Source organism: Hippoglossus hippoglossus, chromosome 17 (assembly GCF_009819705.1).
Source record: "Hippoglossus hippoglossus isolate fHipHip1 chromosome 17, fHipHip1.pri, whole genome shotgun sequence".
Taxonomy (NCBI): domain Eukaryota; kingdom Metazoa; phylum Chordata; class Actinopteri; order Pleuronectiformes; family Pleuronectidae; genus Hippoglossus; species Hippoglossus hippoglossus.
In genome coordinates, this window is record NC_047167.1 from 9,107,278 (window position 1) to 9,124,567 (window position 17,290).

Consider the following 17,290-nt stretch of genomic DNA (forward strand, 5'->3'; position numbering starts at 1 on the left):
ACTTTTGACAGGCTTCACCAGTGATCTATATCTTGTTTCAAAGTCTTTGCAACATTTCATATAAATTTCGAGTGTGGAAATGTAAAATGAGTTGACTTGATTTTTATTTTTCAAAACGACAAAAAACGATATATGTTATATATTGTATATTGAAATTTACATGTATATATATATATATATGTATATATATGTATATATATATAGTAAATACAGTAAATGAAAGTGAAAAATTTGGTATAAATAAATATGATAAAGTAAAATAAAGTAAATATAGTCAAATACGGTAAATTTAAAATATAGTAAATGTATTTATTATATTTAGGCTATAAATAGTTTATGTATTCGTTTTTTGGGCTTTTTTGTCTGACAGGCTACGCGGAACACAAGAATAGAGGCATTCCGCCCGGACGGCTTTCAGAGTAACACGCCGGTATAACCAGTAAACACAGCACACACATGTCGGTACAGCAGCAGTAGTATTAGTAGTAGTAGTAGTATTTGTAGTATTAGTTGTGTGTCCTGCCAGTAAACTGGACTCCTGAGCAGTTCAAATGTCTGAGGCGTCAGACGAAGCTCCTCCTCGTCAGAACTGGATCCTGCTGCATCCAGCGGTGAGTCCAGATGTTAGAGGTTCAGATCTGTGCTGCGTTCAGGTGCCCGCTGGTAAAACCCGCACTTACCAGTGTCTGTCTGTGTCCTCAGTATCAGCAGATGAAGGACCTGGAGGTTGAGGACAGCGCTCAGCTGCACGCAGCTTTCCTCGTCTACATGGATCTAACGGAGGGTGAGTGTCTGTGTCACTCTGTTTCATTGGGTCAGAGCCTGAGGTTTCATTTAACAACCAGCCAATCCTGTTCTTTATTCTATGGATTTATGTATGCTGTTGAGGTGAATAAATCAATATAAGAATAATACTTTTACCACCAAACACTGTGGTCTAACTCCTGTTTTAACTTGTAAAACATAATTCTACTGAGTAAATGTTTATTTAGATTATTTCTAAAGACAATAGCAAACTTAGTAAAATAATCCTTTTTATTCCAGTGTAGTTCATGTGAATGTGTGGACTGAAGACACAAACATGGGGTCCATAATAGAATCTACAACTGTGTACAATATTGTCAATGTCACATTCACAGGAGATAAAGTTTCGTGTTTGAGGATTAAAAGTGACGTCTTGCATCTTTCACTTAATATAACGACATAAGAAATAACAAAATCGATATAAGTGAGTGTGTGGGGATGAAGCATAAAAGTTACTGACACTGCAGGACCTTTGCTCAGTCTATAGACCCCTCTCACACAATCTCTCACAGTCTCTCACACTCGTGTCGTGTTCTCCTCAGTGCGTCGGTGGAAGGACGTGTCTAGCCTCAAGAGTCCTGAGCTGCAGTTGGTGTTGTTAGAAGGGAGAGTGAAGGATGGAGCCCCCATCCAGACCGTCCTTCCTCTACCTGCTCACCGATCTCTGTGCCACAGAAGGTGAAGAGACTTATTTTTTTTCTTTTGCCACCACAGCTCATCTTCTTCCCATGTGCTAACTGTAATCCTCCTCTCTGCTGTGCAGCATACGACACGTGCTGGACAGGGGCTTTCCCGTGGTGCTGTGTGCGGTGGCATCGGACTCCACCCTAGTCTACCAGAAGATGACCGATGGTTTGGTGACACCCGACCCTCCTGTGGGGCCCTTTCAGGACGCCGGGCGCCGGCAGCACCGGAAGAGACGCCAGCCGCACGGAGAAGCTGGAGGGAGGAGGTGATGAACTAAAGAAAGGACAGAAAGACATTCTCAGTCTGTGTAAGACAGGTGCAACTGGACTCTTCCATGGGACATATGAGGCTACAGCCTGTGATTCTCTCTTAATAAAGCCCTTTTCTCAGACATGTCCTGCAGATGATCTCCCAGAAAACTGGGTCTGGACTTTCTCCACTCTTTGCCTTAAACATATGCACAACACAGCAGGAGGTTCTCTGCTCACACGTGTTCACAACAGCAACCAATTCTTCGCAGGATTCAGGTGATGGCTGGAGCAGCAGGCACAGGCAGGATGTCGCGTATTTATTCCCCTGCGGAGATCACATGATCGTCTGGGTCTTCTACGTTTATACCTCCACTTTTTCACCATGAGTTTTTTATTTTCTTTTTGTGTTTTATATTTTTGCGTCTGTCGCGCAACCCCCCATTCACTCGCAGTGAATCCAGCGGAGTATCTCCTGCTGTGTTCTCACATCGTGTCCTTACGTACTGTCTGCAGACTTCATACTAGAGGGCCAGGCAGAGAAAGTCCACAGGAACTCCGGAGCCTCCCACTTGGAAATTTGCATTCACACATTCACGTCTCCGGAGGATCTCTGGAGTTCACTGCATGAGTTGGCTGCATTACAACATGGTTACAACTGTTGGTGAACTGAGGCTGATGCACATATTGATATCTGCAAGTTATATCAAATGATAATCAAGAGATGCAACACATTAAGTAAATAAGTCATTTGGATGAGGTTATGAAGGATTTCTGAGTCTTAATAACTACCGGACATGATTAGTTTGTCTCTAGTTTGCTTGATCATATTTTACTTCCTTTAAAGACAAAAGTACCCTGTTTTGAGAGGATCATTGTCAGATATGACATAAGGTAAAGGCTATGTAAACAGGGAGGAGTTACCCATACAAAGAGGGTTATGTGTGTGTATTTTTCCCCACTGTGTGATTGTTTGTAAGCAAGATAACACAACAATGACCAAATGGATTACCACACAACTTGGTGAAAGGATGCAGTGTGGGTGGTCAGGGAAGAACCTATTCAATTTGGTGTGGATCGGATCCAGGATTTTTTTTCTTAACCCACTTTCACATTGAGATGAGGGTGTTTTTCAACAATCCAAGGGAATAATTCATGGATCTTAATGAAAAACAATCAGGAACTAAAATTGATTAGTTTGATTGGATCTAAGAGACTGCTGCGCCTTTGCAGAGCGCCATTCTAGTTTTAGATCAGCTACGAGGGAGAGTAGGATTTGAGTTTAATTTAAACAAGTGGCAACAAGAGATGTTCAGTCAATTCATATCTTTGTAAGGATTTTGTGCTTTTTTATGTTTTGATTTGACCAACCTGCTGCTATAGCTTTGTATTGTAGCCAATCCTAGTCTGACTGATATTAGCTTCACTGAATATATTGTTGACAAACCGATTCCCCCCGCAGGTTGTTTGTGTCGGCTGCAGCTCTACTTACACTCCCAGCTCTGTTTATTAGAACAACACAACACCTCAGCTGTGTGGAGAAGTTACTGAAAACGCTTTTAATTTTTTCTAGAAAAACAAAAGTTCAACATACAAACAGAACAAAAAAAATGTAACACCGGTGATTAAAACACATAATGAGGCTAATCTGTGATGTCGCAGTGTCCACCGCCCTGCAGGGTTAACATGGAGCAGATACTGAAGCGGGGCTCGTCAGTGACCCCGCCGTGAGAGTGCATGTGTGTGTCTCTTTATATTTGAATGGTGCAGCAGTGTCTCGATGAGAGGAAGGACTCGACTATATGGGACAAATATTACAACACTTCAGCCCTGAGCCTTATTCAACATAAATACTCGTTATACAGAAACAGACAGGGACAGACGAACACACCGCACTGGCCAACAAGCTGTAGAAAAGAGGTACATACTGTGTCTCGGAATGTAAGTTTCCAACCTGTCCACTTTTCAGGAGGATGAAATATTTAAAATAATGCAGACAGAGACATTATTTTCACTTTGACTCAGCGTCCACAACAGCGCTGATCATTCCCACTGTTGGATAATTAAATAAAACAGTCTGTGTTTCTAATGTCTACATGATATCTCCATGACAGCCGTGTATATTGATCTTTCAAGAGTTTTCCAAAAAAGCGGAAAAAGAAGCTTCCTACTGAGGATCCCAACATTTCCATGGCTTCATCGGGAGAGTAAAGCGCAGTCTTCTCTCCCTCTGCAGACGTACAAATACTGAACCGTCTCGGATGTTGGATTTCAGTCTCTTTCAGGGTTAATCAACAGAGCTGGTCGCGAGCAGGACGGCAAAAAGGTGCTTGATTCGAGTCAGTGATCCGTTCTTCTCAGGCGCATACACACAAGGGACAGTGGAGACGGGACAGATTCGCCCTGGACGTGGTGTCACATGGTGGGCTCCATCCCTAACACTGGAAAGACAGTTCCTTTCATTCTGCGGACTGACGGAGGAACGGCCACAGTGCTATGTCATGTCCTCCTCCTCTGAGCAGTAGTCCCGGCCCTGGATACACAGCAGAGAAACGTTAGTGTTCTTGTCTCCTTCTTGATAATCCACCTTATTTACATAGCGGATAGTCATGTTATAAAGTGCTTAGCGACAAGAAGTAAAACCAAAACTTTTAAACCAGACAAGGCAGTTGACTAAAAGGACACAGGGCACATAAAAGATAAAGTGGGAAAAATAACTAAGTACATTTACTTTATTACTGTGCGTAAGTTGATTTATTTTCAGGGTACTTTTCAGTTTTACTCCACTTCATATATCTGCAAATATGTACTCCACTACATTTTACAAGCGTTATATGTTCTCTGTAAGTACTTTTACTTTTAATATATTATATATTTTAAAAGCGAGTTCTTACTTACTTTTAGTAGAAAGGTAAATGTGATGCTTTTACTGCAGCATATTTGTGTGTATTTATTTGTACTTTTACTTTGTTAAAATGTCGACCCCAAAAAATCTGTCGGGCTTTAGTCATTTCAACATCTATATTAACAAAGCTGGTTGAAACCTTACATACGGCTTCTCTCCTCCTCTCTGTGCTCACACACACACATCAGATCTCTTCTCCCGCTCTAGTCAGAGTCCTGGCTGTTCCACACTTCTTACATGTAAGAGTTATGGATGCTACTTTTGGGAACCATAAATGCAGCAGATTTATTTTGTTGTAGCCTTCCCCTGTTCTCTGAGCTCTGCAGTCCACTCCTTCGACCTGATGGTTTGGGTTTTGCTGGGATATGCACTGTCGGCTGTGAGATCTATGAGAGTGGCTGTAGCTTTCTGCAGAGTCTCAGGTCATAAGTTACCTAAACCACTCCTCTCTGTGACCAGATCCTGTCGCAGTGCAGCGCTGCCAGTAAAAATTTTGTTTTTGTTTTCAACAACACCACTTTAAACCAGCACACTAGCGAAATGCACTGGACGTGACAGATTGAGGCTCTTTTGTGATATCATTATGTCATCTGTTGTGTCCTCACTTGCTACAGATTTGCTGCAGTGAAAGGATTAACCTCCATTATGTCCTCTAGCCGCGGCTTTCTGCAAAAACACAAAATCAAACAGTGGCCCTCCAATGACAGATTCTGTCGTTCCTGTCATTCACCTTTTCAATTTTCTCATCCAACATCCTGAAGAACTCCTGCTGACTCTCGGAGGAGTGGAAGCTCCTGCAGGGAAACACGGGGCAGCAGGTTAGAGCCAAACAGACAAACACTCTGTCAATACACAATATGTATGTAAATGTATGGTAATGACATTTAAATTGGTCAAAAACAGCTCCTCCATCAGCCGGCGACCCTTACAGTATCTTTTCATTTCCATTCGATCCTGTTTCATCCATTTGTTGGCCTTTACCCAGGAGAGCGCTTTTCTCCTGTGGGGCGACACACAAATCCACACAAGAACACAAACTGGCTTATTGAATTGCATTATACAGCAGAATGGAAAGCATAATGTTTTTCCCATATCAACTAATTACACCTGTTATTTGAAAATATATTTAAAAGTGCTGAACTTTACAAATGTCAATAGAAACTCCATTATATTAAAGCATAATTGTGTCTTGTTTTCTTTATATGCAAATGTGTGACACACACTGCTCTACGATCTAATCAGATTAAGGGGGAATATGAATCATAGACTGTATGCAAAGATGGACGACTACACTTCCTCCCACTATCAAGAAATGAAGCCAAAATATCCTGCATGCGGACGCCGCCATGTTGCACATTTGAAGCTAAAGTCTGTGCCGTAGTGATCAGGGGATGGAGCCGTGGTGGCGAGGTCCCACCGATACACGTGCTCCACCGATTGCGAGTCACTCTCATGGTGTCGACATTGCACCCTGTTTTAATAGCATCAAACCAGGAGAAATGAGCACTTGAACAAACATCAGTGTCATAAGAACGACATAAAAGCCCAGACGCTGTCTTTAGTCAGGTCCATGTCCCATGAACTAACGTGGAAGAAGCTTAGTTTATGACCTATACTGCAGCCATCCACCAGGGGGCGGTCGAGACACTTGTGCTTCACTTTTGGGAAGAAGTCATGTCATCCTTCTTTATATACAGTCTATGATATGTTTGTCATGACTTAGTTTATTTACAAATGGACTTTTCTATAAACAGGAACCTAAAACAGAAGACATCATTCAAGACCATGAATGTCATTTTGAAGACAAAAAAAAAAAGAGTAGAGAAGAATAGAATAGAATAGAATAGAATAGATTATATTAGATTATAATAGAATAGAGAAGAATAGAATAGATTATATTAGAGTAGAGTAGAGTAGAATAGAATCACAGACTGTGCTGTCCTGGCCGTCCACTCCTCCCTCTTCTCCGCTGATGTACTTGACTTTCTCCACTCCTCTCATCTTGTACTCATCTGTGACAGAGTGGGAGACAGAGAGTCAAAGAGGAGCACGTCTCCTCTTATTAATACACGACCACAGAGGCGAGCGGCGGGCAGGCAGAGGACGACCCACTCTCTGCCGCAACCCTCTGAGTTAACAGTTCTCACAGTTCACTACTTGGCAAAGTAATTATGTGCTCGAATTCTCACGCTCCAGACTAAAGCCCCTCTTAACAATGGCTGGCAAGCGGCGAGCACATGAGCTGTCCGTCTGATCCGTGCCCAGCCCCCTCCTCCCCCCCCCCCCCCACTCCCACGCACTTAGAGAGGAAATGAAAATACAGATATGATGCTGATGGCCTGATGGACACATCACATTAATGCAGTGGTGGCTTACGATTATTGCAGTTAATATTTAAAACTACTTTTTCTTATGAAAATAATACTCATAAACGTTTGACCCACATTTGTTAAGCCAGTGTAATGGGCAAAACTTGTCTTATAGATAATAGAATCACAAACTGTAAGCACAGCCGTCTGTGAAGGTATTGAGGGAACTGAGTTTCTCTGTTTAGCATGCTAACTTAAGTAGAGGCACAAAAGCTATAGAAAACCTAGAGACAGCTGTTGGCCAGTAAAGAAATTAGGTTTGACTCATGATGGCCCCGCTAGATGGCAAGTAAACAGTTATTAATGCTAATGTTGGCTATGTAGCAAGAGCAAAAACGTACATACAGCACCTTTAATAAAGCTCTAATGAGGGGTCAATCTGACCCAGAGAACTGGACAATGACCAAAGTTAATCCAGGGCTTGTTCATTACTACTAAGCTCTTAATAATGTTATAAAAAAAGATTGCATTCAGACTTCTTCATTCACAGCTTGTGAAAATATATTGTTTTTAGATTTCTACAGAGCTTGGAATTTAGTTTCTCTTTTTTGCTTTTAGCACAGTACACCTGCTCACAAGGGTTAGTGAGATAGATGTTTATTTTACTTTATGTTTTAGTATTTGTATATAATACATTCATACACATAAACTAACAAGAGCTGAAGTAAATTATCCCCAAGGCGTGGGCAATAAGACAATAACAGTAATTATTGCAGTATAATTTTCTTCCACAGAAATATAACAAAAGGGTAATACATATTTATGACGTACTTTGATATTGTGAAAGCACTGTGAGGAGGTATAACACATCATTGTCCGTAAAGAAGAGTTTCAAACCACAACCTTCACTAACGCTTTAAACTAACAAAAAATAATATCATGACATTTATCAGAATTATCAGAATCAACTCGCCCAGCCCTATAATGCACTAATCCATAAAAAAATGAATCAGCAACAATTTAAGTCACATTTCAAGGATAAAATGCTTAACATTTGAAATGATGATTAGTTGTTTTTCTCCCTTTTAATTAAAAATGGAACACCTCTGGGGTTTAGACTGTTGGTCAGACAAAACAATGAAAGGCTCTGGGGAAATTTGTGATGGAAATTTGAAATATGACCAAACAATTACTCAGTTAATTGAGAAAACGCTCCTCAGATTGATGGCTGCCTCTTATTGAGCTCTAACGGTTTGACAGCACTCATTAAGAAGTCCGTCACTGTCTGACAGCATCAGCTTAACATCAGCACTTGTGACGCATCAAAATTCTTGAAGAAATTTATAAAACTAAACAGCGGATGGATTTATTTGATTTTATCTTATCCATGTGACTCTATTTACAAGAGTCCATGTTTTGCAGACGGTTATAAATGTCCATGCCAGCAGTGTTAGACTATGATGCGCCCAGTTGACACACTGACCTGAGAGGAGGTCTCCGTTGCTGTAGGCTTTATTCTGGCTCTCCTCCCCGTTGGGCACGGCTGACACCTGCTTGGCTGAGGTGCAGCCCATCTCCTCCTCTTCAGCTGCTCTCCTCCTCAGCCCTGAGCATCACAGGCACACCTGGGGACAGGTGAGGGAGGAGGCGCACGGTTAGATCCAGGACTTCACCAAAGTTATTCTGAACCCCCCCCTCAGATATCAGTCAGGCCTACTGACTGGTGGTCTCTGGGGAAATCATGTGAGGAGCATCTGTGGAGAGAGCGTGGCCCCTGTGATCATTACAACAGGACGAGCCTCTCGCATGTGGAGGAGGTGAACCAGTCGAAGGGAGAAATCCCCTGGACTGCAGCATGCGAAGCACTAATTTTCATAATCAATTAGTCATGAGTTGCCCCACCCTGGCATTAAAACGCGCGGGCATCTCCGTCGATTCCTGAAAAGACAATAAAATAGACGGTGTTGCCGGGCCGTGAGTCACGCATGCACCGGCCGGTCTGAACGTGCGCACGGCGGTGCCAGCTGCACCGCAACAATAAGGCCTTTCAACGCGCTGCTGGGCTGCGGAGCCAGGGCTTGTTTTAATTCACCAGTGAATGGGAGGGTTTCAGTGAGAAGCAAACTGCTCCCGTCTCCACCGGTGTATGACCCACATGGATCACGTTACACCACACGTACGTGAGGTGACTGCAGACGCGAGTGTGCTGCATGTTGCAGAGGCAGAGGGATCGATCCCCACATGGTGTGGTTGGTCATTGGCGCACAGCTGAGTCCAGCTGCAGAGTCATCTGCTGCTCGCACATCCCTCCGCTCCTCGCTGTCCTCACCTCGTACGTGCGCATTCACATCAAGATGCAAAGCTGCAGCTGCATCATACATAATAACAATAAGCATGAGAAAGAAGGGGAACGCGTCACTTGGAAGCTGCAAAACATCAACCCTCTGCTGTGTTAGTAGTAGGGCAGTGAGAGGATAACAACGATGCGGGTTCATATACAAACAATAACAAAAGATGCGATAAGAGAGCAGCCATTCCTCCGCCGGCAGGAAACACAAGGGGACCGATTAACGCTCAGACACAACCAGTCACATAAACAAACAATAGGCCGGGAACTAAATCAAACGCAAACAATAAATCCTGCATTTACCTTTTGGGTTTGTCCATAATTTGAGATCTCCTTCCTGTGGTTAGACTTCAGGGAGGTTTCAGTCCAGGTGGAGGAGGCGCTCAGCCCGCAGCTGCAGCCGCAGAGGAGCCGCAGTCAGTCCGTCTGCCAGCTGTCTGCTCCGGCTCTCACTGCTGGAGCTCATGGCCTCTTCACTGTCCTGCTCCCGCCGCCAAACTGCGCCCGCTGCCTGCAAAACACACACAACTCTGACATCTGCTCGCCACCAACTCAACACATTGTGTTTTCCTCGCTGTTAGTCGAAAAGCACGAAATACTCTACATTGTTCCCTGTGGGATTTGACAAACAGATCCTTCCTCTTTATGCGACGGGAAAATTTGACTGCGATGTGCGTTTTCCCCCCCCCCATCAGTTGCCACCCGGACCCAGTTCGGCGACGCACCGCGCACTTCCGTCCAGCTCATTCCTTCCTGCTCGTCAGAGTTGACAGTTAAAAAACACAGGGGAAAAGTTGTTGAAGTTCACTTGACTCGGACATTAAGCCACAGGCGACGCCGCCGAACGCTGACCCCCGTCGGTATGATTGTACTCACGATCATCGCGCGTGTGTCGGACGGACTCCCGCTGTCTGCGTCCGTGCAGGAGGATGAACAGGTATGAATGAGAGTTAGCTTCCCCTCATAGCCACTGTCTCTGTGCAGAACCCCGTTCACAAACACCGAGGCGGCTAGCTCATCCTCAGAGTGTGAAGTAGACCTGCTCAAAACGAAGCGGATCCACTGTTTCAGATCAGTGGAATTACATTGACAAGTTCGGCATACGAATAATTGCAATGTGTCAAATACAAATACAAGATATATACTTGTCAGTTAACGAGAACGTGGCTTAATGTTGTTATGTTGTCCATCTCTACGTGTACATCTACGAGTTGTGGGTATACAATTTAAGTTTAAATAAATCTATAGAACAGTTTATTATTGTACTGTTACTGCAAATTAGATCAGTTATGAAATGTTTAAGATTGATAGAGACATTTATTTGTGTGCCCAATGGGACTGGGGGGAGTATTGTTTTTATTGTTAGTTTTTTATCGATATCTTTTATTCTGTCAAGCACTTTGTGTTCAAACAGTCCTAAACAAACTCCAATGGCACTCATTAAAGTGCAACCCCCCCCCCCCCCCCCCCCCCAAGGCCCAACAGTCCCCTAATGAAACCACATTTAAATTCACTAGATCTGTACTTGTATTTGGATCTACACCAAAGTGCACACAATCATAAACGTCAGCCCCCTAAACATGTCTGATTAAAATTAGAAAAATTTACAAAAATCAATGAATATGTTGAAAAATGCCCCATCTCGCAGCGTTAAAGAAAGTGGATACAAAAATCCCGAGATCTGCACCAAAATTGAATTGGTTCTGTCTTGGGTCATGCCCCGCCCCTCGTCATGAAAATTGGTTGCATAGTGTTTGTGTAATCCTGCTAACTATCTAACAAACCAACGCAGCAGGCGAAAACTTAACCTCTTTGAGGTCTGATTGATCAGCTTGTCAAATGTTTTCATTTCATTACTTATCAAGTGGTAAATGGAATATTTGTACAGAGCACTTTTCCAGTCTTTGCTTCCATTCAAAGGGCTTTATAGTATAGGTCATATTCACCCATTCACACACACCTTCATACCGCACTTCTACACACAGCGCTTTTTTATCTATTACACAATGTTACATAACCCAGAGGGTTAATGATCTTCCACAACTGAAGGTCCTGCATGTCAGTGTCAGCTCTGAGTCTAACTACGTCCTGTGTTTGTTTTTGTTGTGTTTGTTTGTTGTGTTTGTTTGTTGTGTTTGTTTGTTTGTGTGTTTGTCAGTCCGGCAGAGACCTGCAGCATTACCAGGGCCAGGCCAAGCAGCTGTGCCGTAAACTGAATGCCCAGAGTCCCGACCGCTGTACCCTGGAGGCCGGAGATATGAACTTTCAGTAAGAAAATACAAGTCATCTTGTATTCATCAACCTTGAAACAGAAGCCATGTACTCCTGCTGTAATGTATTGTGTTATTTATTTCGGTGTGGTTTAGTTTAATGTCCTTAAGTCCTTATAGATAACGACTAACTGTGGCTGAAATTTGTTGTTTCTTGTTCTAAGCTACTTAATAGCACAGGGAGTGTGCTTCTTGACCCTCTGTGAGGCTTCATTCCCCAAAAAGATAGCTTTCGCCTACCTCGAGGACCTCAACAACGAGTTCCATGACCAGTATGGAAAAAAGGTGCCCAAAGTGACAAGGCCATACTCTTTCATCGAGTTTGGTAAGATGGTTTTGCGATCTCGTTGTAATGCGTTGTCTCTGCGGGGTGAACATAAACCTTGACTCTGCCCATACATACGCTGTTCCAGACACATACATCCAGAAAACAAAGAAGATGTACGCTGACAGCAGAGCCAGGAGGAACCTGGGCAGCATCAACACAGAGCTGCAGGATGTGCAGAGAATCATGGTGGCCAACATTGAGGAGGTTCTGCAAAGAGGAGAAGCTCTGTCTGGTGAGTACAGAAAAATGTTTACGACGTTATACTATACTATATATGACATAATTTTCTGACTTAAGTTGACATCATTCCAACCATATATTCATAAAATAGTTTCTATATAAGCTTTAACTTGTGTCTTAAGTCCTGTAGGATGCAGAGATACCTTGGAAATGTATTATTGAACTATACATTAGGTTATTTTCAGATTTCTTTCTTCATGTCACTTATTGATGGGGAATCATTTTCTGATAAATATAAGCTTCTTATGGTCTCTCTGTTATTTGCAGAGAAATCTTTGGACATTTTAGCTTTTCTTTTTTGAAACTATTTTTTGTTTACCCCGCTGTGAGAACTTTTATGAAAATTGCTATTTCAAATATTTGTGCTACATGTGTCAAGTAGGCTCTGATTCTGCTTTACAGTAAATGTGTCAATGTTTTGGATTTTATTGTATTGTTGAGTGTACATTTATTGATAAAGCACTGTCTCATTCATCTGTTTGTATTTTCCCTCAGCTCTGGACACAAAGGCCAGCAATCTTACCACCCTGTCGAAGAAGTACCGCAGCGATGCCAAATACCTCAACACCCGCTCTGCGTATGCCAAGGTGGCTGCTGTGACAGTGTTCCTCTTCACACTCATCATCTACGTGCGTTTCTGGTGGCTCTGAGGGACTCGGACAAGGACTCTGATGTTAGGAAGGAGGTGTCTCTCTGAGAAAACTTAGCATTAAAACAGATCCTGTTACATTTGATAAGTAGCAGGTGCCTTAAAGGTCGGTTAATGTTCTTTGCTTTATTCAGCTCTGAGTTGAATGTCGTCACATATAGTGTAAACTGAGCCATTGGTCTGTGATGGGACCTTTCTGTCTGTGTGTGTGTTTGTAAGCAAATGCTTCATGGGGAGTTCATGCAACTGTTGACTGGAATATTAAGAGAGGGTGATGACAAATAGATGTTTACACGTTGGTGTAGGATTCAGAATTAAAGAAAAACCATAAACATGATTTTGCAGAGGTTTCATGAAAAGTCTTAATATTTTGATAGAAGAAAGTTTATTGTTCATAAAGTTTACATTGTAACAAAGTCTTGTTGAAAAGATTAAATATTTATCAAAGAACCAGTTTCTACTTTACATCTGTATGTACGACACAGGTTGTTAACATGATGGCCGGGGACGGTCCTCACAAACTCAGGCTGGTCGTGTTCACACAAAGAACACATAATACAGAGCAAACAACATGTTACAGGAGAGGGAGCAACCCGGATACACAACTCTAGAAGCCGCCCTGTATAAACATAGATCATATCAGATTTCAGCTGCAAATTGTGACGTCAAAAGAAAAATGCTCATTGGAAAACTTTGGAGTCTGGAAGTGAACTCCTTCAGTCTTTGTTCGAATAAGTCAGGACTCCTGAGGACACACAAGCCCTTGTTTTATCTCCACAATCCCGGCCGATAGGAGATTCATACTGGGTTGTAGATGTGTTCATGTCACAGAGTTTTTGTCCCGGTCTTCTCCTCCAGAGCAACAAATTAGCAAACTGACTTATGCCACCAGGTCAAAGTCATCTCTCTGCAAAAGAACCACAAAGGTCATTTTCATAATATTATAATTATGCTGAGGCCACATAAAATCTATCACCAAGTGTGTTTGGTTAGTCAGATTAAATATTACGTATGTTGCTTCAAAACATACAACTGCAGATTTTTTCCTTCAGCAACTGAAAAGTAGTATTTTTTCAATAGTAGATTCTGAAGACTGAACTCACCTCATCGTTATAATTCATGACGTGCTGCTTGATCTTGGACGAGTCGACCCAAGTGACGAAATCTTCCATATTTCTGAAAAATGTATGTTTCAAGATTTGGTCATTTGAGATAAAAACATTCTGATTGTAATTTTTTCGCTGGTGACAATATACAGTTTTTTAAAAAAATTCATTAGCTACATCAAATCTAAAGAAATGTAGTTAACAAAATGTGGACACCAACCTTGAGACCAGAAATGCAGGGTCTGTGACGATGTCTGGGCCAACACGCACATCTGAGACTGTGTCAAGGTCCACTACTGCACTAAAAAACTAATTCTTCCTTTGGATGTAGACAAATGCAATTTCTCTCTAAGAAAAAAAGCTCAACATAAAAACAATAAAGCTAAAACAACCTAAGAAAGAGAGTGCATGACAATATAATGGGTATAAGCAGCTGCAGTAAAGAAGGATACGTCCTTGTTCGATGAAGGTGACGGCGTTCTTCAGATTCTGAGCCATACGAAGATTCAACATGATGCTAGGCAGCCTCCTCCTGCAGGGGGCGCACACGTGATTGGAATGACAAGGAAACAGACAGGTGGCAAAGTGTTGTGGACTGAGTGAGAGTAACATTGTGACAGTACAGGATTATTTACCTGCAGAATGAGGAAGCGGTGACCTTCTCTGTGAGGGAGAGGTTCTGTTTGGTGGGGATGAGGCCGATACTGTAACTAGTGGGAAGAAACAATAATCTGTGTCAAAACCTTGTGATTTTAAGAGTGTACCTGAGGGTTACAATGGCAATTATACAGCAGTAATACGTGTTAAGGAGTCCAATGTACATTTGCAAAATGTAATGTTATAATTAGACAACATCTGTGTAATTAGTTATTACCCAACATGTATAGAACTACATGGTCAACATGTGGAACGTTTGAGAAAGTTTCTGTACCCTTTAAGGACCCCTCTTTATAACAAGGTGTCTCCCACGTCACTGTGCTGTTGCTCTTCATAGAAGAGGGGATCAAATTATGTACACAACTGAGCAGAGGGTTTTGTTATTTGGCTCTTTCTGTCAGAATGAACAGAGATCGCCAACCAAAGATATTCAAGGTCGGGCCATCTCCATGAAATCACAACGCACACGACATAAACCTCCAAACTATGTGAAGGCTGGCGTTGAAGAGAGAGACGGGCAGCACAATCCAAAGTGATGGATATTAGAATGAACTGTTAAGAGTCTGACAATTTGTCTAACAGGCTCATCGCCCTCACATTTTCTCCAGCAGTCGATGGGTGCTCTGAGCTCTGAAGCCGTCCTTCTCGTCCAGGTCTCTGATCTTCTGTGCCAGATCTCTTATGTTACGACTCAGCTTGTTGTACCTTAGACCACGGAGAGAGGGAAAAAATACGGTCAGTTACTCTCTCTCTATTCTGTGTATATGCTATCTTTATAACTTTTACCACACATATTATTCCATATGTACCAAAATTACTGTGAAATTATACCTATGTGTAAAAAACTATTTTGGCATTCAAATAATATTGTATACTATACATGCCTATATCTTTAGATCAGTCTATATAAATATCAGTTAAATCCGTGCATAACAGTACTTACCATGCAATCCTCCTGTGCCACTATACTCCTACTACTACTCTACCCATAATATTCTAAATTTCCACTGATTTTCTTCCTCATCATTCTTCATTTTGGCTGTGGAATAACCAATAATCCAGCCTCTGCAGGTTGATTTAAATGCAGAATTTAAATCAACCCCTATATACTACTCAGTTATTTTCTCTTGTATCAAAGACACAATCTCTTCATCTTTAAACAAAGAATTGTTCAATTTCCTCTGGTCACTCTCACTCACTCACATACACACACTGCCCCCCCTCACGTGTGTGAGGGGGGGCAGTCACACACACACTCACTTGGTGTAGTCCTCCCTCTTCTCGATGTGGTACTTCCGCAGCACTTTGACCTCGTGCAGGTTGTTGTCCACCTCCCAGTTGATGAAGTCAACTTTCTTCAGCAGCTTCTGTTCATGATACTTTAACTTACGAACCATTTTCACTTCCTGTGCGGGATAAACAGGATTTATTTACAGGACTGACTTCTTCTGCGGCTCACTGGAGGAACACCGGAAACACGTGTTCTTCTTCTTCGGCTAGAAATGAGGAACGAACGTCAAGTCAAAGCGGGCAACAGCGCCATCTAGCGCTCTTCAACGTTAAACATCTCGTGTCACACAAACCAAACTTCCAGTACTCCTCAGCTTTATATCAAAAAAATACGAGAACATTATAAAGTATATTAACATAAATCAGTGTAAGGAGAATCAGGGGATATACGTTTAATTACTGTGAGTTGATTTAACCCAAATATAAAATATAAAAACTTGTATAATCTTAAAGTTGTTTGGGTCAGGATCCGTTTATTTTGACATTATATGGGTTTTAAATTTACCCTAAATTAAAACACCAGCTGAATTATATGACATAAAATATAATAACGTATAATAATAAAAAGAACACCATCACATATTATCACATTAAATACATATAGAGGCACAAAGTAGGCCCAATATATTCTTGGATCTCAGTCATTTTTAAATGTCAGCAGGATTTCACAAAAACAACTCAACAGATATCCATGCAATTTTGTGTAGAGGTAGGACATGACCCAAGGAAGGATCCATTCAATTATAGTGCAGATATGGATCAGGGGGCAGATGCAGGAATTTATTCAGTAATTCACTTTCTGTAACATTGCTAGTTAGGACATTGTTCTACATTTTAATAGATTTCTCAGAGAATAATTCATGGATCTTGATTTTAAAAACATCAGGCACATGTATGGTAATGATATTACTGATAATGATATTCATGATATGAGTGTGTGAAATTTGGTGCGGATCCAAACATAAATTTGGATCCAGGTCAATAAAATGTGGTTTCATTGGGGGACTACTGGGCCTCGGTGGAGGAGTGTGCTCTACCGAGTGACATTCAAGTTTCTAATTGACAGACAACGGTTGTTTTAACATGATCTAGTTAATCATTATATGAATTAAGGTGAAAAATAAAATAAAGAGTGTAAGACCCATTTTGTTATTGTTTTGTTTTGTTAAACCTCCCACCACTTGGGGGAGTAGTGCCGCTGTCAATGAGGCGAGAGGTTGATATAATCGGGGGGGTACTTGACACAGGTGTTGCTGGTAAGAAGCAACAGTTTTTGACCGTGTGGTAATGGCTGTGAAAGGAATGTTTGATTTGTTTTGTCTATGTTTTGGGGGAAATAGACTTATCACAGAGAAAGTGGCTCTGCTCTTTTTATTGTGGAAACCCTGCCGATTGAAAGCAATAAACCGCCTTTGTTTTGGAAACTGGACACTTCGTGGTGGCTTCTATT

General features: G+C 41.8%; 4 protein-coding genes across 4 annotated transcripts; 2 read left to right on the plus strand and 2 right to left on the minus strand.

Annotated features, from left to right (window-relative positions):
* The first annotated feature begins 435 nt into the window (after positions 1-435).
* On the plus strand, positions 436-2,176 carry tsen15 (TSEN15 tRNA splicing endonuclease subunit). The gene is made up of 4 exons (XM_034613531.1): positions 436-611; positions 703-784; positions 1,347-1,482; positions 1,568-2,176. Exons 1-4 carry the CDS (start codon positions 552-554, stop codon positions 1,758-1,760), a joined length of 471 nt encoding a protein of 156 aa, XP_034469422.1. The 5' UTR covers positions 436-551; the 3' UTR covers positions 1,761-2,176.
* A 1,095-nt stretch (positions 2,177-3,271) lies between these two features.
* On the minus strand, positions 3,272-10,013 carry zgc:55943 (uncharacterized protein LOC406337 homolog). Its single transcript, XM_034613784.1, has 7 exons — positions 9,905-10,013; positions 9,604-9,811; positions 8,437-8,578; positions 6,577-6,656; positions 5,574-5,644; positions 5,375-5,438; positions 3,272-4,272 (listed from the first exon to the last, which is right to left on the minus strand). The coding sequence occupies exons 3-7, from the start codon at positions 8,525-8,527 to the stop codon at positions 4,234-4,236; spliced, it is 345 nt and encodes a 114-aa protein (XP_034469675.1). The 5' UTR covers positions 8,528-8,578; positions 9,604-9,811; positions 9,905-10,013; the 3' UTR covers positions 3,272-4,233.
* Positions 10,014-10,029: 16 nt separating this feature from the next.
* Positions 10,030-13,233, plus strand: sec22ba (SEC22 homolog B, vesicle trafficking protein a). Its single transcript, XM_034613782.1, has 5 exons — positions 10,030-10,237; positions 11,459-11,568; positions 11,735-11,895; positions 11,984-12,130; positions 12,634-13,233. The coding sequence occupies exons 1-5, from the start codon at positions 10,163-10,165 to the stop codon at positions 12,786-12,788; spliced, it is 648 nt and encodes a 215-aa protein (XP_034469673.1). The 5' UTR covers positions 10,030-10,162; the 3' UTR covers positions 12,789-13,233.
* A 393-nt stretch (positions 13,234-13,626) lies between these two features.
* On the minus strand, positions 13,627-16,042 carry imp3 (IMP U3 small nucleolar ribonucleoprotein 3). The gene is made up of 7 exons (XM_034613783.1): positions 15,811-16,042; positions 15,148-15,255; positions 14,529-14,603; positions 14,346-14,425; positions 14,114-14,165; positions 13,891-13,963; positions 13,627-13,694 (listed from the first exon to the last, which is right to left on the minus strand). Exons 1-7 carry the CDS (start codon positions 15,945-15,947, stop codon positions 13,668-13,670), a joined length of 552 nt encoding a protein of 183 aa, XP_034469674.1. The 5' UTR covers positions 15,948-16,042; the 3' UTR covers positions 13,627-13,667.
* Between the last annotated feature and the right edge of the window lie 1,248 nt (positions 16,043-17,290).

Excerpts from the sequence above, each read along its gene's own strand:
- tsen15 (XM_034613531.1), top strand. The coding sequence starts at position 552 with ATGTCTGAGGCGTCAGACGAAGCTCCTCCTCGTCAGAACTGGATCCTG. Across the intron at positions 612-702 it reads GGATCCTGCTGCATCCAGCG|TATCAGCAGATGAAGGACCT; the intron begins GTGAGTCCAGAT and ends CTGTGTCCTCAG. Across the intron at positions 1,483-1,567 it reads CGATCTCTGTGCCACAGAAG|CATACGACACGTGCTGGACA; the intron begins GTGAAGAGACTT and ends TCTGCTGTGCAG.
- zgc:55943 (XM_034613784.1), bottom strand. The coding sequence starts at position 8,527 with ATGGGCTGCACCTCAGCCAAGCAGGTGTCAGCCGTGCCCAACGGGGAG. Across the intron at positions 5,645-6,576 it reads TGGACGGCCAGGACAGCACA|GAGAAAAGCGCTCTCCTGGG; the intron begins GTCTGTGATTCT and ends GTCGCCCCACAG. Across the intron at positions 4,273-5,374 it reads TGGATGAGAAAATTGAAAAG|GGCCGGGACTACTGCTCAGA; the intron begins GTGAATGACAGG and ends CTGTGTATCCAG.
- sec22ba (XM_034613782.1), top strand. The coding sequence starts at position 10,163 with ATGATTGTACTCACGATCATCGCGCGTGTGTCGGACGGACTCCCGCTG. Across the intron at positions 10,238-11,458 it reads CCGTGCAGGAGGATGAACAG|TCCGGCAGAGACCTGCAGCA; the intron begins GTATGAATGAGA and ends TGTGTTTGTCAG. Across the intron at positions 11,569-11,734 it reads GCCGGAGATATGAACTTTCA|CTACTTAATAGCACAGGGAG; the intron begins GTAAGAAAATAC and ends TCTTGTTCTAAG.
- imp3 (XM_034613783.1), bottom strand. The coding sequence starts at position 15,947 with ATGGTTCGTAAGTTAAAGTATCATGAACAGAAGCTGCTGAAGAAAGTT. Across the intron at positions 14,426-14,528 it reads ACCGCTTCCTCATTCTGCAG|GAGGAGGCTGCCTAGCATCA; the intron begins GTAAATAATCCT and ends CGCCCCCTGCAG. Across the intron at positions 13,695-13,890 it reads TCATGAATTATAACGATGAG|AGAGATGACTTTGACCTGGT; the intron begins GTGAGTTCAGTC and ends GTTCTTTTGCAG.